The 27,603-nt window shown below is 44.8% G+C and overlaps 1 protein-coding gene across 2 annotated transcripts; it reads right to left on the bottom strand.

Moving 5' to 3' along the window:
* Window positions 1-852: 852 nt before the first annotated feature.
* Window positions 853-24,376, bottom strand: LOC147372434 (apolipoprotein L3-like). 2 transcript variants are annotated; one of them, XM_086401327.1, is made up of 5 exons: window positions 24,182-24,376; window positions 14,336-14,446; window positions 8,652-8,760; window positions 7,093-7,219; window positions 853-3,471 (listed from the first exon to the last, which is right to left on the bottom strand). In XM_086401327.1, exons 3-5 carry the CDS (start codon window positions 8,680-8,682, stop codon window positions 2,664-2,666), a joined length of 966 nt encoding a protein of 321 aa, XP_086257453.1. In that variant the 5' UTR covers window positions 8,683-8,760; window positions 14,336-14,446; window positions 24,182-24,376; the 3' UTR covers window positions 853-2,663. The 2 variants fall into 2 exon arrangements, with proteins under 2 accessions (XP_086257453.1, XP_086257454.1); XM_086401328.1 differs by having other exon boundaries at window positions 24,292-24,376.
* Between the last annotated feature and the right edge of the window lie 3,227 nt (window positions 24,377-27,603).

Raw genomic sequence — 27,603 nt, 5'->3', positions numbered from 1 at the left:
AGAAGTACCCCAGGATGGCTACAGTGACCCACCTGCCTGTCCTCATCCCTTTGTATAGGATCAGTGGGAGTGAGTAGGGAGCTTCAGACTGAGCATGTGACCTGAGGGCTTTAGAGTCATCAGAGTTGCTGATGGATGTGGACACCACGGGGCAGAGCACAGGGGATCCCCTCCAGGCTGACAGCACAGGTGACCTCAGCGGAACTGGTCTTGGCCACTCTCTGCAGGCTGCTCTCATCACAATAGCCACAGTGTGGAAGAAAGGAAAATAATATAAGAAAAATCCTGTCTATACATACCACAGACTATTACTCACTTAAAAGAAGAAGAAAGTTCTTTTTTAAAAAATTATTTTAAAAGGAAGAAAATTCAGACTCATGCTATGGACTAGATGCACCTTGAAGACATTGTGTTCAGTGAAATAAAACAGTTACCAAAAACTTATTGTATTTCCTGTTATTATTAGGTTTGCAGAGTAGGCAAACAGATAAAGACAGAAAGCAGGGTGGTGGTCGTCAGGGCCTGTGGGAGGGGGAGAGGAGTTACAGTCCAGCGGAGTCTCAGGTTTCAGGAAGAAAGAATGTGGAGACGCATGGTGGTGATGGCTGCACAATAGATGAATGTATTCGATACCACTCACCTGTACACTTAAAAATGGTTAAGTAGTCAATTTTAGGTTGTGTGTATTTTACCACAGGAAGTAAAAAAGAAAGAAAAAAAATCCCGTCACAAAGGACAAATATTGTATGATTCCACTCACATGAGGTCCTGAGAGGAGGCAAATTCATAAAGATCAGAGGTACACTGGCGCTTGCCAGAGGTGGAGAGGAGGGAGAATGAGGTATTCGTATATAATTGCAACAGAGTTTTATTTTTGATGTAAAACATTCTGTGGATGGATGGTGATGCTCGTTGTACAATCATGCGAGTGTCCTTAATACCACTTAACTGTACACATAAAAGTGGGTAAAATGGTAAATTTGACAATTTTCAAATATTGAAACAATATTTGTTAAAGCTGAACCTTTGTGGGAAAACATAGCAGCACCTGAATGCTTTACAGACTGTAAAACACTTTCACACTCAACATCGTGCAAGCTACCACAGCCCTGTGATGGAAGCATTTACTCTCCTAATGGCACCTGGGAAAACTAAGGTTCAGACTGGCCCCCTGTGGGGAAACTGGCAGGTCAGTCTGTTTTCTGGAGGATGCCATTTCCTTAGAGGAAGAGAAATCCTTCAACCTTCCAGTAGTCTAAAAATGTACTTTCCTTCCGTAAATGCTCCCTGTTAGCTCAAGATGAGTCATAAACATCAATTACCGCTCGTCCAAAGAAGAGAGCTCAGAGGCCCAAGTCCCTAGGGGCCACAGGGAGCTGAGTCTGGCAGGGCCAATGGGGTCCCTCTGCAACTGGCATCAAGTGTCAACTCCCTTCTGGGACAGCCCCACCTCAGGGGGAAAGCTGCCTGAACTCTTCCTTCACAGAGACTCTGGGTCCCACTCTGCTGTCCACATCTCTCCATCTTCCATGAATGGGGAGAGAATTTGGCATCATGCAACCCTCCTTGATGGGGATAAAATGGAAGCAGTGATAGACTTCATTTTCTTGGGCTCCAAAATCACTGTAGATGGTGACTGCAGGCATAAAATTAAAAGACATTTGCTTCTTGGAAGAAAAGTTATGACCAACCTAGACAACGTATTAAAAAGCAGAGACATCACTTTGCCGACAAAGTTCCCTGTAGTCAAAGCTATGATTTTTCCAGTAGTCAAGTTTGGATGTGAGAGTTGGACCATAAAGAAGGCTGAGCGCTGAAGAAGTGATGCTTCTGAACTGTGGTGTTGGAGAAGACTCTTGAGAGTCCCTTGGACAGCAAGGAGATCCAACCAGTCCATCCTAAAGGAAATTAGTCCTGAATATTCATTGGAAGGGCTGATGCTGAAGCTGAAACTCCAATACTTTGGCCACCTGATGCGAAGAGCTGACTCATTTGAAAAGTCCCTGATGGTGGGAAAGATTGAAGATGGAAGGAGAATGGGACGACAAAGGATGAACCGGTTGGATGGCATCACCGGCTCAATGGACATGAGTTTGGGTAAACTCCGGGAGTTGGTGATGGACAGGGAGGCCTGGCGTGCTGCAGTCCACGGGGTTGCAAAGAGTTGGACATGACTGAACGACTAACTGAACTGAGCTGAAGAACTTATAAAAAATTTCAAAAGGATAAATATGTACATAGATACACGTATAATGGAATCACTTTGCTATATACCTGAAGCTAATACAATATTGTAAATCAACTATACTTTAATAAAACATGGAAACAAACAAGTCACTCCCTGCTAAGTTCAAAGGTGAGTTGATGCTGGAGAAGTAGGGCTAGAGACCATCACCAGGGGAAACCCTTCTTGCTAGAATATCAGACCCTGGGGAGGGCGATAGAGGAGCCCCTGCTACTTGTGCTGGATCTCTACAGCCCTAACTCTTTGGCTTTCTCCCATTTTCAAAGCTCCCCTATTCCTGGCCTCTCATTGCTAGTCTCCCTGTCTCTCCCTTATTCTGCCCTCAGTGTCTTCTTCAGTCCACAGTAAGTGCTTTCTCCCCTTGACCCTGCACGCGTCCCTGGTCCCTGCATTGCTCTAGGGGTGGCCCAGTCGGGCCCTACTGCAGACTCTCATAGATCCAGGTGAGCTTCTCCAACTCCTTCTCCAGCTCCTGGGCTTTTTGCCTCATGTTCTCAGCCGATGCTGTCTTTGCCCCCTCCTGCAATTCCTGTGCATCTTTCACCAGGGAGTACACGTCCAGCCCCATGGATAAAGCTGACAGAACTCCACCCCCGATGCGGGCTCCTCTAGTCGCTGCCAGAGCTGTGCCTCTGAAATGTGTACTCACATGCTGGGCACTTTGGACAAGGACTTGCCCAGTGGTTATGCAGTGCTGAGCAGTGGGTAGTAATTCAGGGTTGCCTCTGGCCACCCTGATGGCACGAATATGCCTCCCAAAATCTTTAACTTGGTAGAGATCATTTACATAGCATTTTATTTCAGCTGTGTTAATGTGACCGGCCTGGGTTTCTGCTGATGACAGGTTTACATTTTCCACCACCATGGTGGAAATACCTGTTACAGCAGATGCTGCTCCCAGCCCTATTCCAGCAGCTGAGAGTCCCAGACTGAGGCCTCCTGTAAAGGGTGCCAGAACCAGCCCAAGGATGCTCAGGGCGCCAGACGCAATGCCGGTGGAGGAAGCTACCACATTGGAGATGGTGCAGTCCCTGTGCACCTTGTCAACATTGTCTGCGAGCTCATGGAGCTTTTTTATGCTCTCCTTCAGCTCCTCTTTTACTTGAGGAAACTCCTTCAAAAACCTCTCCTTTTTCTGCTGGTATTTTTGGAGCCTGTCTTGGTCCTCCCCAGCCAAGACTGTTTGCACCTTGGTCAGATATTCACGGAGTACATCTGCCTGTTCCCTGTAACAATGAACATTAAAGCCTTAGAAAGACAGTTTGCTTGTCTATGAAACAGGCTCAACAAGCTCTATCCTGCATAAACCACAGAGATTTTATTATAAATCACAAGAATTTTACTAATGTAAAATTTTTTCCAACCTCCCTTGAGTGTGTTGCCATGCCCTTCTCCAATATGCATATGATTATATATGCAAAAAATAAATTATTTTCTAAAGATATGCAGACTAGATTGGAGTTTTTACTTTCAGCTTTGCTTCTGTTCGAATTTTTTATCATATACCTTTATTTTCAAAACATAAAAGTTCAAACGTCTTTTTTTTCAAAATCGAAAACAAACTTTAAAAGATGAGGATCCATTACAATTGATTTGACCATTGGATGAGACCCAGAGAGCTTGTTTAAGTCTGTGACTTTAATTCATAATGTGTTTTTTGGTAAGTCCCTTTCATTTCTCAATTCATAAACTCAAGATAATATAACACAAAAGATAATCTTTGAGGCTTTTGGATGAATAATGACCGATGTATGAGTCTTACACCCCAGAGACTGTTTAAAGCAGTTTGGGAATCCACTGTTTGACTTTCTCAAGGGGAAAATGGAATCTGGCCGTGGAACTTTTAGCTACTGACAGATCTGGTGGACCACGATGTCTATAGGCCAATTCAGAAGTCAGAAAACGGCTAGGCACCTTTGTTCTCCAATCGACCAAACAAGCAAAAACCACAGCAAATCTTCCCAAAGTTTCCTTTCTAATTACTCTGAAATATAAAGGGCGGTGTTCCGAAAGAGATTAAAAGCTCTGGCAGTATCATTTTATTTCACAGCTATGACAAACATCACCATGCTCATTGTCATTTCTCATTAATAATGTCAGAATGTCATGAAGATATTTTGGGATTTCAACTTTGCTTTTTTTCTATTTTTTTTCAAGTAATTACGCAGAACCAGAGTTAGCATTTTTACATAAGTCTATTACTGATTTCAGGAGAAGGCAATGGCACCCCACTCCGGTACTCTTGCCTGGAAAATCCCATGGATGGAGGAGCCTGGAAGGCTGTGGTCCATGGGGTCGCTGGGGGTCGGACATGACTGAGAGACTTCACTTTCACTTTTCACTTTTATGCATTGGAGAAGGAAATGGCAATCCACTCCAGTGTTCTTGCCTGGAAAATCCCATGGACGGCAGAGCCTGGTGGGCTGCCATCTATGGGGTCGCAAAGAGTCAGACACGACTGAAGTGACTTAGCAGTAGCAGCAGCAAACCCTCATTTGGATATTGTTAGTGCTCCATGTACTTATTCAATCATGGAATACATAAGCAAAGGTCATCTTAGGATACCTTTAACTTAAGAGAGATATTTGATAAAGACACCTCAAAGGCAGACCAATACCATCACTTCCAGAATGTGTGTAAAATGGGAACTTCACAGATAAAGAGAATTGATTGGGATTAGAGCAGAAAACTCTTCATTCAGGGACCTTAGTGTATAGTGAGGAGTCCTCTTGTTCTTTGCTCTTGGCTGCTAGGATGTGGTAACTAGGCCTCAAGAATATTCTGGCTGATAAGAATGTCCTCGTCTGCCTGGGACTTTGGCAACTGGAGAGTCTGATGAGTTGACATGTGGTGGGCCTCTGGGTCACGTGGTATCTGTTCTGACCTCTGGAGGAGCTGGGCTCTAGGGCAATAGTCTGAGCTCTGGGACAGGCTGGAGATGATGGGTCAGGGTAATTTGTTGTTAAATAGGGTGAGCATCTCTGGTGGGCAGTGCTCCATGTGTCCTGCCATACTGGATCCAGGACAGTAATGCATCCTGGGGACAATGGAAACTTCGTGTGTGAAACCTGCCCAGATCTGCCCTGTGGCTGATGGGAAACTGCATCCTTTCCTGTAATAAATCATAACTGGGATCCTGAAGCTTTAAGTGAGTCTGTGCATCCTTCTATGGAGTTCTAGAATCTGAGGGTGGTTGTGGGAATCCCCAAATTTGCCCTTGATGGGAAAAGTAAGAACAGTCCCAGGACTGAGCCCTCATACTTTTGAGATTGGCTAACTTTGCGCCTAGAATTTTATTTCTTTTCAATCAAAACTCAGCTAGAAGGACCCTTAACGATCATTTTGCCTGGCATCTGCTCTCACCCAAGCCTGATACCCTTGGCCTTCTCAGCAGAAAGACACTGGGTCTGTCCACTGCCCATATTGACTGGGAAGCTGTGAACCCTGTTCCTTCTGGGCCTTCCAGCCCACATCACTGACTCCTGAGCCAGCGCCGAGCACCCCTGACCTCTCAGGGGTTACATGTTAATTTGTGACAGCATCATGAGCCTGCACTCCAAGGCCATGTGCAACTTTATGGAACCTCTAAAGAATCAAGAGGCTTGAGGAAACACCCATCTGAATGGCTGAGCCTGAAGCAGCACTTGCACAGCTGGTGGAGGAAGTGGTTTCCTCTTTGGTGGGGATGCGTGAGGCTCCTCAGAATCACTCAAATGACACACAATCACAGCCACTTACTATGACCCTGGAGGGCTCCCTGAGCCACACGGCCTTCCCAGTGACAGGGCAGCTCCATGTAGACTAGAAGAGGGTCCCAGATGGAGTGAGAATCCAGGTCCCAGGCAGGGTATGGAGGGCAGGGTCACCCAGGGCCCTCTAGCCCAGCTCGAGGGGATCCCGTCAGGAAGGGAAGAAATGTTCCCTCTCCCACTCCCAGGACCTCTGCTTGGGTCACAGCCCCTTCAGTTCTGTGTCCTTAGGGCCCACTCTCCTCACTCTAGTCCTGGCCTGCTGCCCAAGTCTGCCTACTAGTCCTTCAACCTGGACCCTCTGCTCCACCCTGACCCTTAGGTCTGACCCTGGTCCAGGCCTCCCTGGTTCTTTGGACAAGATGATTGCCTTTTGTTCCCCACCACTGACTCTGCAGTTTACTCTGAGGCCATCACTACAATCCATCAGATTGAATTGCTATTCCCACTGGACACATAATACATAACAAATTTGAGACTCAGGGTCTGAAACCCACAGGCCCAGAGTTGGGCAGGGCTAGATTCAGGATCCCACCAGGTCCAACCAGTTCCCCTCCAGCCTCTCTGCCTTACTGGACAGCAGGAACCTGCAGTGTTGGTATAATTCCTAAGATGGGGAATGAAAGAACTCTAGTCAGAATCCCAGGAACACAAAATAATGTTTGGGTCAAGATTTTCCAACTTGAACCAAAGGAATTCCTTCTTTTTTCTCATCCTCAGGAAGAAGGTCCCTGATTCTTCCCAACAACCTTATTTTAAAATTAAGATTGATTGAGCAGCTACTCTGTGTCAGCAATCATGAAAAGCACTTGTGTGCATGATCTCAGTGTCCTCACAGTAAAACTGAACAGGTGATGAAGCAGAGAGTAGTTCAGTAACTTGTCCAAGGTCATATAACCTGCCCTTCCTTGCAGGTTTCGTCTCCTCTCAACCCAACGTCATTTAATGCCAACAAATAGCACGAAGGAAACATTCCACATAGGATCTTGAGGAGGAACATCCTCGGCCCCAACCATAGGATCTTCCTGGAGGAAACTAGCCTAGGAGAATCTTCCTGGGGGCATGTTGGGGACATTCCTGGTGTACCTGAATGGTTACCTGGACAAATCGGCCTCAGTCACAAAATTCTCCCAGGGTTTGTCTTCAGTGAGCAGGAATTGCAGTTGTTCCCATCTCACACTCCCCTGGAAATACTCAAGGACATCATCAAAAAAGCTTTGGCTCTCTAGACAGAAAAATAAAAATTGAAGATTCGAGTAAACTATGGTGTGATGTAAATGGTATCAAGTATAAGTGGTAAAAGTTCACCTTTCACCTTTCCCGCCTGGCCTTGGGGACTTGCTCTGCTGTGCCTGCCCCCCTCTATGGGCTGTCCTGGCCTCACTTCTGAGTCATTAGCTGGGGGTCAGGAGGCAAGGGGAGGAAGTTAGCATGCTGTTGATGGATTTATCTGGGATCTCAGGTGGACTGTATGCACCAGCCCCAATTCATAAGTTAATGCCCAGACCCACCCACTCTGCAATGACTGTATTAGAAGATAGGGGGCTTTAAGGCAGTAATTAGGTGAAATAAGGCCTTAAGTGTGGGGCCTCAATTCAGTAATATCAGTGTCCTTATTAAATGAAGAGATGTCAGATCTCTTCCTCTCTCTCTTCTCTGAAGTATTAAGTGCTTTAGGTTTTCTTTTTCTCATGCACCACTAAGGGAGAAATGTGAGCATCACTCAGGGCTCACATGGAGGGAACCCACAGCACTAGATCTGTGTGTTGACTGATTAGGGTGGTGTGGATGGAGGAAATAATTGAGCACCTGGGTGTCTGCTTGGGCATTTGAGAACAATAGAACTAGTACGGCCTGAGGCAGTCACCTGGTAATCAGGTGTTTATACATGGGAGCACTGGGCAGGTGCCCTAGCACAGCACAGGAGAGAGGGGATTCTGGAGAAGGGGAGAGGTTTCTACTCAGAACTAACACATTCCAAGTAGAGGGGACAGCACCACACTAGGCAGGACCTACTATGTGGTAGGCCCTGGCCCAGGCCACGGACACACATTATATTTGGTCTTCATCACAACATAGGGAAATATTCTTCTCATTTTACAGGTTAGGTCAGGTAAGGTGCTCCAGATCTGAGAGGCAGGCATGGGAGGCAGCAAAGGCCAGATTGGGATTCAGTTTAGAGTTCGCTGACCCTCATAGGGCAGCTGGGTGGGCAGCAGGGCAAGAGGTGGAGGAAACAGCCTCTGTGTTGACACCCCAGGGTCTGGGAGCAGAAGGAGGTTTGGACCAAGGGAGAGGGCAGGAGAAACTCCAGGGGACCTCCTCTCTCTGTCCCACCTGGCCTTGGGGACTTGCTCTGCTGTGCCTGCCCCCCTCCATGGGCTGTCCTGGCCTCACTTCTGAGTCATTAGCTGGGGGTCAGGAGGCAAGGGGAGGAAGTTAGCATCTTGTCAAGTGGCTCCCTGAGGAGAGGACCAGGAAAGAGGCTGTGGGGACAGACCACCAAGTGTCAGGGGACTCCCCATTGCCTCTCTGGGGGATGCTTATCCACGCCTTTCTTGGTTCTTGATTACTGGGCAGGTTAATTTGGCCTGGAGCCACCACCCTCAATTCTGGGTCACAAGTAGGAACCTGCCAGAGAGGTGGTGGCTGACTACCTGAGTGGTCCTTGGGATCTTCTGAGCTCATGGTGGCAGCAGCAGGGTCTCAGAGATCTCCCTTCAGTTCACCGGTCTGTGTCAGGCTGGAAGGAGGTGTCCTTTCACCCTTGGGGAAGAGAAAACAGATTGTGGGCTTGATTGCACGTGAGCAGTGGCTGAGGGAGCAGCGAGGGGCGAGGTCCTGGGTGGTTTCACCTGGGACGGCCACCAGTGCCACCTGGGCCTTAACCCAGCATGGTTCTCTGTCCCCTGGGCTCTGCAGATCACTTGTTAAGGAAAGTTACTCATCCTCCCGCCGTCCTCCCCAAAGTTCTGCTCTCCTGTTGGGGTACGAGAGAGGATAATCAGACAGGAGAGAGCCATCTGCGAAGTTATAGGAGCAATAAAACCAGACACAGAAGATCAGGTAGGAAGGGAATCCCCTGGAAATTACATGAGGTTGGGAATGCTTGTGTTACTAATTGATTATAGGTGATATTGATCCACTGTCTATGACGTGCAGGCCTCTGAAACTCACGTAAACTTAGGTCAGTCCAAGTTTTCCCATTTCTGCTGGAGCCCGGCCTTGAACCCAAGTCTTTCTGATCCAAATTCCAGGTTTGTGATGACTATGCTCTACTTGCTTTAATGTACAAAATGTCTATTTGTGGATGCATGTTAATCGGAAAATGACTCTTTTTATTGCAAAATGATGTTATGCACTCTGTGCTCGAGTCTCTGCCTTGATAGTTCCCGGTGCTATAGCTCCCACAGACCACATCTTCCTCGCTTCTGCAATAGCCTTTATCCCACAAACCTTTTTTCTGGACTCCCACCAGCCCCACTCCAATCCCTGCAGCCCTGCCTTGGTCAGCTGAGGACCCGAACGGTGTCATCTTTGCTGTCCACTCCTGATTGTTGGACTTCAGGCTGTTTTTAATTCTTTATGTAAGTAATAGTGCAAAGAACACTCTTCTTGCATAAAACTTTGCCTCCATTTAAGATTCTTTCATTAAGCTATTTCTAGAAGTAGAATGACTGGATCCAAGGGTATCAACACCTAACATTTTTTCATACTTAAGCTACTTTGTCATGCAAAGAAACTGTACAAATTTACATTCACACATATCATATGCGATGGTGTCCATCCTTTGTCTTGCCAGTTCTCTGTTATTTTTTTAAATAGCAGATCTTTATATAGAGAGAACTTCTTTTGGTTCTGGTTGTGACTATCTTGTGTTGGGAAATGAGAAAATAAGCGTGTTAATTATACTAAGGCAGTATTTTAAGAAGGCAAAAGAATACTTATTTAAGTATTCTTGCTGAGACCTGACTGAAATGATAGTAAAGGTCCTTATAGTTACAGTAACAGCTACTCGTGAGAGTGGCTTGTATTTCTGGTTTTGCTCTGCACTGGTAGTTACTCTAAGACTTTATAAATTATAATCCATATTGTTCTGATAACCAGGAGGTGTGTACCACTGTATCCCCATTTACAGCTAAGGAAGCTGAAGCATAGATGTTCTGTGATTTGCCCAAGGTCAGAAACCTTCTTCCTGGAGAACTGGATCCCACCCACTTTCTGGGCTCAAGATCCCATATCTGGCTTCTTCTCACTTTGCTGCTAACAATAATAATAATTAAAAAGCAGGGGTGGTGGTGACAGGAACCCAGAGTCTTCACACTCCCTGCCTTGGCTGAAAATCACGACTGCTTTTTATTTACCAATTGCACCTTTATCCTTGCTCTGGTCTCCCCTCTCAGTAGATAGAGTTACTGAGACAATCACTGGTAAAACCGCCCCTGCCATTCTCTACAGCACCCAGTCTAGAGTGGCCCAACTTCCTTAGAGTTTCCCCCAACCCCCCTAACCTGAGCCCTGATCCTAGAATCTTTCTATCACCTTCCCTCTGCAATGCCCAGGGTTCCCCTCAAGAATAGTAACCATCAGCTTGATTACTAGGGAGTATGCCTGGTGGCGGAGGCTGTGGGCACTGACTGTGTGGATGGGAGAGAATTTATACAGACAGGCCCATCTCCAGGCACGTGGGAGAGTAGAGCTGGCTGGTTCCCTGCCTCCTTCTCTGCCTCGAAGCTGTAGGACGCCAGGAGCCAGGGCAGCCAATTGAAACACAAGGACCAAGAGCCAAGGCAGAGAGAGGAGGAGAGCTTGGGCAGAAAGGGCTGATCCTGGATGATGCCAAACACTTGAAAATGCATTTGGACTGTCCACCTCATCCTTCCATCCTTCCCTGCCATTCTTGTCCTGGTCCTGACACTTGTCTGGGGCCTCAGCTGGGTGTGGATGCTGCACAGTGCTTCTGCTGCTGGATTAGAATCCAGGGCATCCTCCTCTGTTAGCCTCTGGTAGGTCACTGCCCAAAAAGCCTATCAGTGGGAGTAAGGAGAACCCTGAAAAGACTCCCCACCTAACTATATGGCCAGATGCAGAGGCTTCCCCTCCATGTGGGCAGAGGTTCTCACCAAACATCTCGCTCCATGTGGCTGCAAGTTATCCACCTTGGGCAGGGAAGGAGGGGTTAGGGCAGGATCAAGTGCAGAGTCCTTAGCCCATCGCCAGGCCCTCCTGATGCTCCTACTCCTGTCTTCCGCATCCTCCTGACTCCATGGGTCCTGGACCAGGGGCCCTGGAGGACTCCCAGATGCCTGGACTCTGATTCCCCCCCAGCCTCCAGGCCTTCGCTCAGGGTGCCCCTCCCCCTGCAAGGCCTTTCCCCACCTGCCTCACCAGGTGAAATGTTACCTGTAATTAGAGTTCCCACTCCAAAGCCTCCTCCCCCTGCTGTCTCCCCCGGTTCCTCTCCAGGCCCCCCTGGAACCTTGCACTTTCCTGGTTGCGGGTCTGTTTGTGTGGAGTTTCTGCAGCTCCCAGCACTGGGCAGGTGCCCTGTCTCTTCTCTGCGGCTCCTCCTGCTCCAGGGCCTCCAGGGCTCCCTCCCCCCACCCAGACACAGCATGGCTAAAATACAAGATGTGGGACCCATTAGTGGGACATGAAACCACCAACTTCTTGAAGACACAGCACCACACCTCTTTTACCTGCAGTTGGGTAATTCCATTTGTTTTCCTTATCTGTCTTGATAGAAGCTCTTTCTGACAGAGCCGTTAGATTTCTGAGTGTTTCCATTTATGGACGTCCCTTGCTTTCCAAAAGATCACCCTCTGCCAGCAAACTGTGAAGTGAGGCCTATATCTTCTTCACACTAGGCCATCTTGGTTTAGGAAAGCTTTTGTAGGAAAGCTGTACTGTACTTTCAGGTGGCAGGAAACACCTGTACTTCCTCATGTTTCCTTACTCCAGCCATGATATTTTTACAGCAGGAGAAAGAGGAAGAGAGAATTGTGGAAAGATATGGGCTCCTGCTAAAATCTGAATAATGCCTTACTGCACTGGAGGCTCCTTTAAAGGCAGAAAAAAGCAGTGTATTCCTTTTTGATTGCAGTAGGTACCTGTTAAGTAAATCCTGCTTTAAGGAGATAAAGCAGCAGACATGCAGGAAGGAAGGTAGGGAGTCTGGGAGAGCAGGAGAGGAGGAGGAGAAAAAAGGAAAGAGGGAGAAGGTAGAAGGCAGAAGAAAAGGAGGAAGAAGAAGAAATAAAAAGCTCTAATCAATTAGTGAAACCTAAAGGGACCTAAAGGTAAACCAGAATGAAAAAAAACCTACAAACGTACTGGAAGAAACGAAAACGTTATGCAAAACATACTGCAAAAATTCTGCTAACTTGAGGAAAACTGTCTCACCAAGACACAAATCCCAGAAACCATTGGACCTCTTAAAAATTAGAAATTGCTAAGGATACCATAAACCAAATCAAAATGCAAGAGATCTGGAGACAATGTCTGCAATACTTAGAAGGATAAAGGTGAATGTCCCCAACACACAGAGGAGCTACAAACCCATATGAGCAGACTGAAACCAGCTTTTTAAAATGGGTAAGAGAACTGAACAAACACTCCCTGGGGAGGTGGCTTGTCCAGGGTCACACAGCTCTCCATGGGCAGGGTAGAGGCCAAGTCCAGGCCTTCAGACACTGTTATATAAGTAGGGAATGTGATTTTCTTTTATTTTGTTTAAACTGATCAAAATGTACATTCTGTTTTTATTTTTTTATTTTTCTTTTTTTAGCTGCACTGCCCACTATGTGGGATCTTAATTCCCCAACCAGGGACTGAACCCACAACCCCTTCAGTGGAAGCAGGTAGTCTTAACCACTGGACCACCAAGGAAGCCCCAGGAATATGATTTTAATAACCCCAAAGTTCCTAAGTTTCTCTCTGCCTGTCTAAACACATAGATCTAAGCCTACACCCCTCCTGTTACACTAACGTGTCTACAGTTTGACTTTTATCTTAATATTACAAAACCAGGATCATAATGTAGACGTTATGTAGAAACAGTGGAAACAGTGTCAGACTTTATTTTTTGGGGCTCCAAAATCACTGCAGATGGTGACTGCAGCCATGAAAGTAAAAGACGCTTACTCCTTGGAAGGAAAGTTATGACCAATCTAGATAGCACATTCAAAAGCGGAGACATTATTTTGCCAGCAAAGTTCCGTCTCGTCAAGGCTATGGTTTTCCCAGTAGTCATGTATGGATGTGAGAGTTGGACTGTGAAGAAAGCTGAGCACCAAGGATTTGATGCTTTTGAACTGTGATGTTGGAGAAGACTCTTGAGAGTCCTTGGACTGCAAGGAGATCCAACCAGTCCATTCTGAAGGAGATCAGCCCTGGGATTTCTTGGAAGGAATGATGATAAGGCTGAAACTCCAGTACTTTGGCCACCTCATGCAAAGAGTTGACTCATTGGAAAAGACTCTGATGCTGGGATGGATTGGGGGCAGGAGGAGAAGGGGACGACAGAGGATGAGATGGCCGGATGGCATCACTGACTCGATGGACGTGAGTCTGAGTGAACTCTGGGAGTTGGAGATGGACAGGAAGGCCTGGTGTGCTGCGATTCATGGGGTCACAAAGAGTCAGACACAACTGAGTGACTGAACTGAACTGAACTGAATGTAGACCTTGTGTAGTAAGCCCTTCTCACTTCCTCCATCTGGACCATCTTCCCCACACATGATCAACCATCATGGGCAGCCCTGAGCTGAGGGCCCAGAGAGCACAGGAAGGCAATGCCCTGCATTTACCCACTTGGTCTCCTGTCCTTCCCCTCTCAGGCCTCAGTTTCCCTCTAGGACCTGGCACTGAGCAGACACTCAGAGACAGGGTGGTGATGAACCTGGAGTCCTTGTACCTCAAAAGGAACCCTTTCCCTACCCTGGGGGCAGCCTCAATGTGGCCAGGCCATAAGAGAAGAAGCTTTGATTCTCCTGTCCTCTACCCATCTGCTTTTTCTAAATTTCCCAAGGGCTGAGCACCCCCAACACCCACCTTCCTTCTGGGGTCACCACTCACGTCTCAGGAGTCCACATCCTGAGCTGAGCCCACCTGAGCAAGTGTCAACCTCCCTCTGCACCGTTTAGAGGTGTTGGGGGTGGGAGGAAGCCCTCAGACACACCTGCCCCCACATCCAGGCTCTGCTCCTGCTTAACCTGCCCCTCTGGCCATGACCTCATCTCTCTGAGGTTCTGTTTCCTTCTGTCAACTAGTGACAATCATCCTTTTCTCAGGCAGTTGTCCTGAGGATGGGGAGATGGGAGGAGTCCTTCCCCATGCTTACCCAGGAGTCTTCCACTGGCCGAATGTGAACAAGATCCAGTTGTTCTCAGCTCTGCAGATGCTGCCACCAGCTGTGCAATAAACCACATATACCCTCTGGGCCCAGATATACCTGGAGAAGCAAAAGGGAAAGTGAATGTCCTTACATCTGGGTTGCTCAGATTAAACAAACACCCTGCCCACCAGGCCCCACCCTGAGCTAATCCCATCCTCCCTGTTGACTCCCTTAGATACACAAGCCCAGTCCTATCCTGTTCAGTCCTTCATGACCAAGTACGTTGTGCCTTGGGCTCTGTGAAGGATGACCCACCACCAACAGACTGTGAGGTCCTTTGCCAATAGTGCTCCGTCTACTCCATGGCCTTCTTCCAGCCCCTCCACCCTCTCCATCCACCCTCACTCGCCAGCCTGCCTGCCTTATTCACCTTCGCACTGCCAGCACTTGGCACAGTCCCAGAAGATACCAGCTGCTCACTGCATACTGGTCATACTCCTGCTGTTAAGGGGCACACTCATTCAGGTTCCAGGCACTTCCTACCTCAGATCCTTCTTCCAGAAACACCTGCTCCTACCACGTGGCAAAGTTATGCTCATCTTTCAAAGCCCAATTCTGGCAACACTTGGTCCGAGAAATCCCCAGGAAGTCCCCTGCTCTGCTCCCATGGTACCTGGGAGAGGGCCCTAAGACCACCACTTAGCCATTCTGAGCATGTTACCTACAACCTTTATAGTCTCAGTTGAGTTCAGTTCAGTCACTCAGTCGTGTGTCCCACTCTTTGCAGTCCCATGGATTGCAGCACGCCAGGCTTCCCTGTCCATCACCAACTCCTGGAACTTGCTCAAACTCATGTCCATTGAGTTGGTGATGTCTAGGTCCCTGTAGTCTTGTCCGTGAAGGCAACAATGACACCAGTGACTTTGGTCCCAGCGGCCCAGGCTGGGTGATCAAGGCCATTTGGATGGATGCAGAGCTCACAGGAAGGGCTGAGAGCACACTCCTCTTTTCTACCTCAACTTATTTCCACTTGACAATAGGTCTGTTTTGGAGGACTTTATAGGAAGTCCAGAGTCTTAGTAACTCAGGAAAGTCTACAAGAGAGGGCTAACCCTCTTTCCTCTGCCCATGATGACTCTTTTCTGGGGAACCTAAAAGGAAATAGGGTTGGTTCTCTCAAGAGAGCATCAGTTAAGGTGCTCACTTCCTCTCCCACTGTCATTAGCAACTGACTCAGAAGTGCGGGCAGGACAGGGAGGGGGGACAGCAGGGGGAGTCCCCAAGGCCAGGAGGGGCAGGGAAGGTGGCCTCCCAGCATCCCAGAGCTTCTCCTGACCTCTCCCTTGGTCTCAGCCTCCTGCTCGCAGGCCCTGGGGCATCACCACAGAGGCTGCTTCCTCCAGTTCTTTCCCTGCTGTCCACACAGCTGCTCTGCGAGGGTCAGTGGACCCTGAGCTAAACCCCAGTCTGGCCTTTGCCGCATCCCACCTGTGTGACCTGGAGCTCCTTAACTGACTTCACCTGTAAAATGGAAATAACGTTTCCCTACGTGTTCATGGGGGTGAAATATCATGTGTGTCATGTCCTGGGCCAGTGCCTGCCACACAGTAGGTCCTGCCCAGTGTGCTGCTGTCCCCTCTACCTGGAATGTGTTAGTTTCAGGTGGAAACCTCTTTCTCTAGCATCGGCCCTCCCCCATGCTGTGTTAGGGCATTTGCCCAGTGCTCCCATATATAAACACCTGCTTACCAGGTGTGACTGCCTCAGGCAGATACTGCTCCTACTGATCTCAAGCACCCCTGCAGACACCCAGAAGCTGTACCCAGAAGACTACCTGTAAGCCCAGGTGAATCCATTAACAGTATCCCAGATGACTTTTGCTCAGGAAGGTGAACTTGAGCCACTTTATGTGAGTTCTTGTTTGCTCAGTCACTCAGTCGTGTCCAAACTTTGCAACCTCATGGACCATAGCCTGCCAGGCTCCTCTCTCCATGGGATTCTCCAGTCAAGAATACTGCAGTGGGCTGCCAGTTCCTCCTCCAAGGAATACTCCTGACCTGGGGATGGAACCTGCATCTCATGTGTCTCCTGCATTGCAGGCAGATGCTTTACTGACGAGCCACTTTAAACTCAATATCATTTAGGTTCCACCATACTTTCTTCTAATCTTTTTTCTTTTTTTTATGTGTAGAGAGCAAAACTTTACTGACGTCATCACTGAGTATTTCCCAGAGACAGTAAACAGGGAAGAACTGCAGTTCCTGCTCACTGAAGACAATGCCTGGGAGAGTTTTGTGGCTGAGGCCAAACTGTCCAGGTAAACCACACAAGTGTGCCAGGAATTTTATCCAGATCCTCTTGGGAAGATCCCCCCAGGCTAGCTTTCTCCTGGCAGACACACCTCCTCCAGGCAGGATCCTAAGGTTGTTCCTTCTCAAGATCCCATCAGGAATGTTTCCTCCATGTCATTTGTTGGCAGTGAACGGCCTCAGGTTGAGAAGAGTTGAAACCCATAAGGAAGGGGCAGGTTATGTGACCTTGGACAAGTTACTGAACTACTTTTGGCCTTAGTTTCTTCATCTGTTCAATTTTATTGTGGAGAAAACTGAGATCATGCATGCAAAGTGCTTCACATGATCGCTGACACAGAGTAGGTGCTCAATTAATGCTAACTTTAAAAAAACTTGTGAAGAGATGGGATCAAAGTTCTTTTCCTTAGAGATAAGAACCAAGCTGGACTTCCTTTGGGATAAGTCAGAAAATCCTGACACCAACATCACTTTGTGTTCCAAGACCTTTTAGAACTAATACTAAAAAAGATGTCCTTTTCATTGTAGGGGACTGGAATGCAAAGCTAGGAAGTCAAGAAACACCTGGGGTAACAGGAAAATTTGGCCTTGGAGTACAGAATGAAGCAGGGCAAAGGCTAACAGAGTTTTGGCAAGAAAACACACTGGTTATGGCAAACACCTTCTTCCAAAAACACAAGAGAAGACTCTACACATGGACATCACCAGATGGTCAACACCGAAATCAGATTGATTATATTCTTTGTAGCCAAAGATGGAGTCGCTCTATACAGTCAGCAAAAACAAGACCAGGAGCTGACTGTGGCTCAGATCATGAACTCCTTATTGCCAAATTCAGACTGAAATTGAAGAAAGTAGGGAAAACCACTAGACCATTCAGGTATGACCTAAATCAAATCCCTTATGATTATACAGTGGAAGAGAAAAATAGATTTAAGGGTGTAGATCTGATAGAGTGCCTGATGAACTACGGACAGAGGTTTGTGACATTGTACAGGAGACAGGGATCAAGACCATCCCCAAGAAAAAGAAATGCAAAAAAGCAAAATGGCTGTCTGAGGAGGCCTTACAAATAGCTGTGAAAAGAAGAGAAGTGAAAAGCAAAGGAGAAAAGGAAAGATATACCCATTTGAATGCAGAGTTCCAAAGAATAGCAAGGAGAGATAAGAAAGCCTTCCTCAATACAATATTGTAAAGTAATCAGCCTCCAATTAAAATAAATAAAATTTAAAAAAAGAAAGCCTTCCTCAGCTATCAGTGCAAAGAAATAGAGGAAAACAATAGAATGGGAAAAACTAGAGATCTCTTCATGAAAATTAGAGATACCAAGGGAACATTTCATGCCAAGATGGGCTCAATAAAGGACAGAAATGGTATGGACCTAGCAGAAGCAGAAGATATTAAGAAGAGGTGGCAAGAATACACAAAAGACTGTACAGAAAAAATCTTCACAATCCAGGTAATCATGATGGTGTGATCACTCACCTAGAGCCAGACATCCTAGAATGCGAACTCAAGTGGGCCTTAGGAAGCATCACTACAAACAAAGCTAGTAGAGGTGATGGAATTCCAGTTGAACTATTTCAAATCCTAAAAGATGATGCTGTGAAAGTGCTGCACTCAATATGTCAGCAAATTTGGAAAACTCAGCAGTGGCTACTGGACTAGAAAAGGTCAGTTTTCATTCCAATCCCAAAGAAAGGCAATGCCAAAGAATGCTCAAATTACCACACAATTGCACTCATCTCACATACTACTTAAGTAATGCTCAAAATTCTCCAAGCCAGGCTTCAACAGTACGTGAACCGTGAACTTCCAAATGTTCAAGCTGGTTTTAGAAAAGGCAGAGGAACCAGAGATCAAAATGCCAACATCTGCTGGATCATGGAAAAAGCAAGAGAGTTCCAGAAAAATATCTATTTCTGCTTTATTGACTATGCCAAAGCCTTTGACTGTGTGAATCACAATAAACTGTGGAAAATTCTGAAAGAGATGGGAATACCAAACCACCTGATCTACCTCTTGAGAAACCTATATGCAGGTAAGGAAGCAACAGTTAGAACTGGACATGGAATAACACACTGGTTCCAAATAGGAAAAAGAGTACCTCAAGGCTGTATATTGTTACCCTGCTTATTTAACTTATATGCAGAGTACATCATGAGAAACGCTGGGCTGGAGGAAGCACAAGCTGGAATCAAGATTGCCAGGAGAAATACCCATAACCTCAGATATGCTGATGACACCACCCTTATAGCAGAAAGTGAAGAACTAAAGATCCTCTTGATGAAAGTGAAAGAGGAGACTGAAAAAGTTGGCTTAAAGCTCAACATTCAGAAAACTAAGATCATGGCATCCGGTCCCATCACTTCATGGAAATAGATCAGGAAACAGTGGAAACAGTGGCTGACTTTACTTTTTTGGCTCCAAAATCACTGCAGATGGTGATCACAGCCATGAAATTAAAAGACACTTACTCCTTGGAAGGAAAGTTGTGACCAACCTAGACAGCATATTAAAAAGCAGAGACATTACTTTGTCAACAAAGTTCCGTCTAGTCAAGGCTATGGTTTTTCCAGTGGTCATGTATGGATGTGAGAGTTGGACTATAAAGAAAGCTGAGCTCCAAAGAATTGATGCTTTTGAACTGTGGTGTTGTAGAAGACTCTTGAGAGTCGTGGACTGCAAGGAGATCCAACCAGTCCATCCTAAGGAGATCAGTCCTGGGTGTTCATTGGAAGGACTGATGCTGAAGTTGAAACTCCAGTACTTTGACTACCCGATGTGAAGAGCTGACTCATTTGAAAAGACCCTGATGCTGGGGAAGATTGAGGACAGGAGGAGAAGGGGACAACAGTGGATGAGATGGTTGGATGGCATCACTGACTCAATGGACATGAGTTTGGTAAACTCTGGGAATTGATGATGGACAGGGAGGCCTGGCATGCTGTCGTTCATGGGGTCGCAAAGAGTTGGACACAACCGAGCGATTGAACTGAACTGAACTACAACAAGGAGGGAAGATTAGGTAAAATTTATAAACAGTTGTTGTGTATTAAAGTACTCAGATTTATGAATAAGTTTAAAAATGAAGCTATGATGTCTCTACTGTATTGATATAGCATGTCTATTTGTACATTATAAATACTATGTTTTCTTTGGACTATTGTTGTTGTTCAGCTGCTCAGTCATGTCTGACTCTTTGCAGTCCCATGGACTTCAGAACCCTGGGCTTCCATGTCCTTCACCATTTCCTGGAGTTTGCTCAATCTCATGTCCATCAAGTTGGTGATGACATCCAACCATCTCATCCTCTGTCATCCCCTTCTCTTCCTGCCTTCAGTCTTTCCCAGCATCAGACTCTTTTCTTTGGGCAATTTTTACCAAAATTAACTTTTAAATGAGCTCTGTTTAACTGGTAAAGAAAAGTAAAAGCATGCAAATCAAACATTTTTAAATACAATAGAAACTAATGCAAATGAATTTTAGGTTTTTGTGACCTGAACAATATTCAGGATTAAATTAATCTCTGGTACTAAAGTTAAAGGTTGTGGTTTGTTAATTAATAGACACATCTTTAGAGTCATCAATATTAAGTATAGTACTTCCCCATCAGCATACTTCTGTACTTTTTTCCTATGTCTGATTAATTTTCCCTAAACATGGATAATTAAGCAAATACATACATATAAATAAAAAGTAGGGCTAGCACCAAGGAATATGATGGACTCATGGAAGGAAGCAACCACTCTGGTAACGAGGAACAAATATATTGATTATCAGTGCTTTCTATGGAAAAATTTGCAATTAAAAGGGCAAAATGATGGGGGAAATGTTCACATACTTAAGTATGGGAAAAACTTTCTGGCTTATACAGAATTTAATTTAAACTTTAGGCTAAACAAAACAACATGCTTATGACCTATTAAACATACATTGTTATATTCTTTAACCATTAAAAGAAAAAAAATACATTTAAAAATTAAAATGGAGTAACTGTGGTTCAGACATCGAAAATGGAGCTAATGGCCACTGTGGACATGGTTTTAGACATATTATTACTAAGAACTTGAGGTTCCTAAACTGTAACAGATTTAAAGATACCACCATCTGTTCTCAAAACAATATCTGCTAGCAGCTGCCAACTGCAACCTGACAGCCTCAAGATCTCGTCTTGTAATTATAAAAACTTTCTCTTACTTTAGCAATGGTAATGGCAAATGAAATATATCAAGCTACTGCCTCCAAGAAGAAGACACTAGATTATAGTACAAGATAATAAAATTGATTTAAATTGTATTTTCATTTTTGAAAAAGAGACATGTGGAGTGGCCAATAGCTCCTGTTATAGATGATTAATACCCCTGAAAAAGTTAAAACCAAAATTTAGACTATATGGTTTTTCCAGTGGTCATGTATATGGATGTGAGCATTGAACTGTGAAGAAAGCTGAGCACTGATTGATGCTTTTGAACTGTGGTGTTGGAGAAGACTCTTGAGAGTCCCTTGGACTGCAAGGAGGTCCAACCAGTCCATCCTAAAAGAGACCAGTCCTGGGTGTTCATTGGAAGGACTGATGCTGAGGCTGAAACTCCAATACTTTGGCCACCTCATGCGAAGAGTTGACTCATTGGAAAAGACCCTGATGCTGGGAGGGATTGGGGGCAGGAGGAGAAGGGGATGACAGAGGATGAGATGGCTGGATGGCATCACCGACTTGATGCTCATGAGTTTGGGTGAACTCCAGGAATTGGTGATGGGCAGGGAGGCCTTGTGTGCTGCGATTCATGGGGTGGCAAAGAGTTGGACATGACTGAGCGACTGAACTGAACTGAACTGAAGATGTTACCTGGTTACTAGAAGGTGCATAAAGAGAAAATACTGAAAAATTACTTTCCTAGTTGACATCTAAAATAGAAGAATAAATTTCGAAAATAACATATAGTGCATTTTGATCATTATCCTTACCTTACCTACTAATTTCCAAATATTTGTTCAGGTGCTATAACAAAGCAATCAAAGAGAAATGTATTTTGTTTTTATGAAACAAAATATTGGTGCTAAGCTTGGGTCTAGGGACTATTTCCAATACTGTGTCCATTCCCCAAATTGAGGCAGGACCACACCGCATTTCAGCAGGAAGCAGCCAAAGCGGTCATTGCTTTATTACCTCAAAATTTGGGGAAAGGTGAGAAGAGAATGGAAACTAAAAATGAGTTCCTCTGGCAGGTTTATAATTAACTTCTATTTCTAAAATTTTATTCCCTTTCCTGTCTCATTCCTGTTCCTCCTCACAATTGAGGAGTATTGAAAAAGGGGGCAGGGGACAGAGGGATGTGACCAAGCAGGACCCAAAGACACCTTCCCAGGACAGAACTCTCCTCCACCCTATGTCCTCTGCCTATCTTATTTACCTAAAAAAAATGTTAGCATCCTAGGCCTCCCCCAAGTTCCAAAGAATAAATTAATTCAGAGAAGTGAGAAAATGTAGAAACAAACAAAACAAAAGAGTTAGCAAGACAAAATAATAATTATTTAGCCATTAAACAAATTCAAGAACTTTTATTTCCTTCTCAAGAGCTATGGATAATATTCTGAATCATGTCATTTGAGCTGTGTTGCAGATACCAAAAGCACCACCAGATGGAAGAAGTTTACTGCATGTTAACTGCAAGGATGTAGACCCCAGACCAGTTGAAACCAGAAGCTTGATGATTTTGAGCCTGGTTACCTCATCACTTACTCATCAAAAGAATATCCATGAGCTGATCACACACTCACAATGCTCTCCCTTACCCTGTTTCTGAAAACCTTTTTTGGGAAGGTATTCAGGAATTTGGGCCCTTTAAGCACTAGCTACCAGAACTCCTGTGGAAAATTCTTAAAGAGATGGGAATACGAGACCATCTTAACTGCTTCCTAAGAAATCTGTATGCAGGTCAAGAAGCAATAGTTCGAACTGGACATGGAATAGCGGACTGATTCTAAATTGGGAAAGGAATACGTCAAGGCTGTATATTGTCACCTTGCTTATTTAACTTATATGCAGAGTACATCATGCAAAACGCCGAGCTGGATGAAGCACAAGCTGAAATCAAGATTGCCGGGAGAAATATCAATAACCTCAGATATGCAGATGACACCACCCTTATGGCAGAAAGAGAAGAAGAACTAGAGAGCCTCTTGATGAAAGTGAAAGAGGCAAGTTAAAAAGCTGGCTTAAAACTCAACATTCAAAAAACTAATATTGTGGCACCCAGTCCACTCAATTTGCCATCAGTTCATGGCAAATAGATGGGGAAACAATGGAAACAGTGACAGAGTTTATTTTCTCGGGCTCCAAAATCACTGTAGATGGTGACTGCAGCCATGAAATTAAAAGGAGCTTGCTCCTTGGAAGAAAAGCTATGACAAACGTAGACAGCATATTAAAAAGCAGACACATTACTCTGGTGACAGTGGTCCATCTAGTCAAAGCTATGGTTTTTTCAGTAGTCATGTATGGATGTGAGAGTTGGACCATAAAGAAAGCTGAGCTCCAAAGAATTGATAATTTCAAACTGTGGTGCTGGAAGAGACTCTTGAGAATCCCTTGGAAGGAGATCAAACCAGTCAATCCTAAAGGAAATCAGTCCTGAATATTCACAGGAAGGACAAATGCCAAAGCTGAAGCTCCAATACTTTGGCCACCTAATGAGAAGAACTGACTCATTTGAAAAGACCCTGATGTTGGGAAAGATTGAAGGCAGGAGGAGAAGGGGATTACAGAGGCTGAGATGGTTGGATGGCATCACCGACTCCATGGACATGAGTTTGAGCAAGCTCCGGGAGTTGGTGATGGACGGGGAAGACTGGTATGCTGCAGTCCATGGGGTCACAAAGGGTCAGACACGACTGAGCTGCTGAACTGAAATGAACTGATAGGACTCCTTGCTTGATGTCCCTCAATAAACTTTGCAGTTTCCTTTACCACAACCCAGTGTCAGTAGGTTGGCTTGAAGGCGCATGGCTGAGAGGACCCAAATTGGCTTGGAAACACTCCATCTGGGTTGTCTTCCCCACATAGGACCTCCCATCACTCAAAACCACATCCTGAGCAGAGGACCCAGCAAGTGTAGAAAGGCAAAGCCCTGCATCTCCCTGCTTGGTCTCGTGTCCTTCTTCAGAGACAGGGTGTGTGAATAAACTGTTATTCCTTGCATCTCAGAAGAAACCCTTTTCCCTGCATCAGCATCAGCACAGCACCCTGAGGGTAGCTTCAAGGTGGCACAGGAAGAGAGGGTGTGACTCCCTCATCCTCCTCTACCTCCTCTACTTTCTCCAAATTCCTAAAGGGCTGAGTACCTGGAACATACACCTTCCTTCTGAGGTTGCCGCTCATGTCTCAGGAGTCCACATCTTGAGCTGAGCCCACCTGAGCAGGTGCCACCCTCCCTCTGCTCTGTTTAGGGGACCCAAAGGCGGGAGGAAGCCCTCAGACACACCTGCCTCCACATCCAGGCTCTGCCCCTGCTTAACCTACTGCCTTGGGCCATGGCCTCACCTCTTTGAGCTTCCAGTTCCTTCTTCTGTCAATTAGCGTCGATCATCCTTTTCTCAGACATTCATCCTGAGGATGGGGAGATGGGTGGGGATCCTATGCCACCTGCTTACCCAGGAAACTTCCTCTGGCTGAGTGTGAACAAGATCCAGTTGTTCTCTCTTCTGCAGATGCAGCCGCCTTCTGTGTGTCTGCAATAACCACACACACTCTCTGGGCCCAGATATACCCAGAGAAGAATAGGGGGAAGTGAACACCCTCACATCTGAGTCCTCACATCAAACAAACATCCTGCCCACCACGTCCCACCCTGGCCTAATCCCACCCTCCTGCTGGTCCCTTGAGAAACAAGCCTAGCCCTGACACGCCAGATCCTTCCTGGCTCAGCACATCCTGTTTTGGGCTCCTTTGTTAGGAAGCATTTAACAGGAGGCTTCCTGTGTGCTGTTTTGGATCTGTCAGGAATCTTTGTTCCTTATCAATTCCTGAATATTCAGGAATTAAGAAGAGAGGCAAGCCTCTCCTTGGGCTGAAGAATCCAGGCATTTCCTTCATTAGTTTTTCAATACAGTGATAAGTACCCTCTTCCTTCTTATGAACCATATGGTAAAAGTGATTGTTTACAACTCTCTCTCTCTTTTATATGGATCGCCTATGTTTTGTAAGTCTGGAATTTTAATCTTTATCTTTGCTGAGAATAACTACCTTGTAAGACAGTATATATGGCCACACCATGTTGATTAAAACACCTTTGCTCCATCAGAGCTTTGGTCCCCGTGTCTTTCTTTCTCACTCTCTCTCTCTCTTTTTCAGGCTAATTTCTGGAGTGCAGAAGCTCTCTGGGTTCACTTTCCTGCCTGGGCTTCTAAGAGCCTCTCAAGAAGGCACTCTGCACCCTCACCCCCTCGAGAGGGCGCCTGAGGCCTTCGTGAACAGAGCAAGTCCCGTGTCAGGGACTTTATTGGCTTTCTGAGTAAACCAAGGAATATCAACCTCTTTCTCTCTCCTTTACTTTCTTATCGTTGACTCCAGACCACCAGGTTCCAGTCCATTAAAGGACCTCAACAAGTGGCGCCTGAACAGGGACATTTAGAAACTTGCAGCAAGCACCAAAGAACCTGGAACTTGGACTGGACATTTCACAGGGACAATCGTCATAGTATCTATTTCTTTGGCTATAATCAGTCATATTTTATACGGCCCTATGTCCCACTTCCTTTTGTTATAGCCATAGGAAATTTACAATTTAATAACACTTTATGTTCTGTAACTTGTATTAATTGCAAACTATATACTTGTCTTAACTCCTCTATCTCTTTAAGAAATGATTCCTTTTTGATTCTTCAATCTCGATGTAATTTGTGGTTACCAGTAAATCTCCAACGACCCTGGGAAGAAGGTCCCATGGCCAGACTTGCTTCAATTTTGTGTTACTCTTGGTTCATTCTAATCATAGTTCCTACAACTGGAAACAAATCAAATTTCATTTTACAAATGTAATAAAATAGGGGGAATTGTCAGTAAGCATTTAACAGGAGGCTTCCTGTGTGCTGTTTTGGATCTGTCAAGAATCCTCTGTTCCCTTCTCCAGGATAGATCACATCCTGGGCCATAAATCTAGCCTTGGTAAATTCAAAAAAAATGAAATCATTCCAAGCATCTTTTCTGAAATGCAGTAAGATTAGATCTCAATTACAAGAGAAAAACTATTAAAAGTTCCAACATATGGAGGCTGAACAACACGCTGCTGAATAACCAACAAATCACAGAAGAAATCAAAAAAGAAATCAAAATTTGCATAGAAACAAATGAAAATGAAAACACAACAACCCAAAACCTGTGGGACACTGTAAAAGCAATCATAAGGGGAAAGTTCATAGCAATACAGGCATACCTCAAGAAACAAGAAAAAAGTCAAATAAATAACCTAACTCTACACCTAAAGCAAATAGAAAAGGAAGAAATGAAGAACCCCAGGGTTAGTAGAAGGAAAGAAATCTTAAAAATTAGGGCAGAAATAAATGCAAAAGAAACAAAAGAGACCATAGCAAAAATCGACAAAGCCAAAAGCTGGTTCTTTGAAAGGATAAATAAAATTGACAAACCATTAGCCAGACTCATCAAGAAACAAAGGGAGAAAAATCAAATCAATAAAATTAGAAATGAAAATGGAGAGATCTCAACAGACAACACAGATATACAAAGGATCATAAGAGACTACTCTTAGCAATTATATGCCAATAAAATGGACAACATGGAAGAAATGGACAAATTAATAGAAAAGTACAATTTTCAAAAACTGAAACCAGGAAGAAATAGAAAATCTTAACAGACACATCACAAGCACAGAAATTGAAACTGTAATCAGAAATCTTCCAGCAAACAAAAGCCCAGGTCCAGACAGCTTCACAGCTGAATTCTACCAAAAATTTAGAGAAGAGGTAGCACCTATCCTACTCAAACTCTTCCAGAAAATTGCAGAGGAAGGTAAACTTCCAAACTCATTCTATGAGGCCACCATCACCCTAATACCAAAACCTGACAAAGATGCCACAAAAAAAGAAAACTACAGGCCAATATCACTGATGAACATAGATGCAAAAATCCTTAACAAAATTCTAGCAATCAGAATCCAACAACACATTAAAAAGATCATACACCATGACCAAGTGGGCTTTATCCCAGGGATGCAAGGATTCTTCAATATCCGCAAATCAATCAATGTAATACACCACATTAACAAATTGAAAAATAAAAACCATATGATTATCTCAGTAGATGCAGAGAAAGCCTTTGACAAAATTCAACATCGATTTATGATAAAAACTCTCCAGAAAGCAAGAATAGAAGGAACATACCTCAACATAATAAAAGCTGTATATGACAAACCCACAGCAAACATTATCCTCAATGGTGAAAAATTGAAAGCATTTCCCTAAAGTCAGGAACAAGACAAGGGTGCCCACTTTCACCATTACTATTCAACATAGTTCTGGAAGTTTTGGCCACAGCAATCAGAGCAGAAAAAGAAATAAAAGGAATCCAAATTGGAAAAGAAGTAAAACTCTCACTGTTTGCAGATGACAGGATCCTCTACATAGAAAACCCTAAAGACTCCACCAGAAAATTACTAGAACTAATCAATGAATATAGTAAAGTCGCAGGATATAAAATCAACACACAGAAATCCCTTGCATTCCTATACACTAATAATGAGAAAATAGAAAGAGAAATTAAGGAAACAATTCCATTCACCATTGCAATGGAAAGAATAAAATACTTAGGAATATATCTACCTAAAGAAACTAAAGACCTATATATAGAAAACTATAAAACACTGGTGAAAGAAATCAAAGAGGACACTAATAGATGGAGAAATATACCATGTTCATGGATTGGAAGAATCAATATAGTGAAAATGAGTA

The sequence above is a fragment of the Bos grunniens genome, chromosome 5 (genome assembly GCF_055505025.1).
Source record: "Bos grunniens cultivar Pamir isolate PY7600 chromosome 5, Bosgru_T2T1.0, whole genome shotgun sequence".
NCBI lineage: Eukaryota > Metazoa > Chordata > Mammalia > Artiodactyla > Bovidae > Bos > Bos grunniens.
Note: the sequence above shows the minus strand (reverse complement) of the source record. Positions and strands in the feature narration are given on the sequence as shown.

What these genes read in the sequence shown, in the direction of transcription:
- LOC147372434 (XM_086401327.1), bottom strand. Translation starts at nt 8,682, where the DNA reads ATGAGCTCAGAAGATCCCAAGGACCACTCAG. An exon ending in AGATCCCAAGGACCACTCAG is followed by an intron (nt 7,220 to 8,651) that starts GTAGTCAGCCAC and finishes TTTTCTGTCTAG; the next exon opens with AGAGCCAAAGCTTTTTTGAT. An exon ending in ACTGAGGCCGATTTGTCCAG is followed by an intron (nt 3,472 to 7,092) that starts GTAACCATTCAG and finishes TCATTGTTACAG; the next exon opens with GGAACAGGCAGATGTACTCC.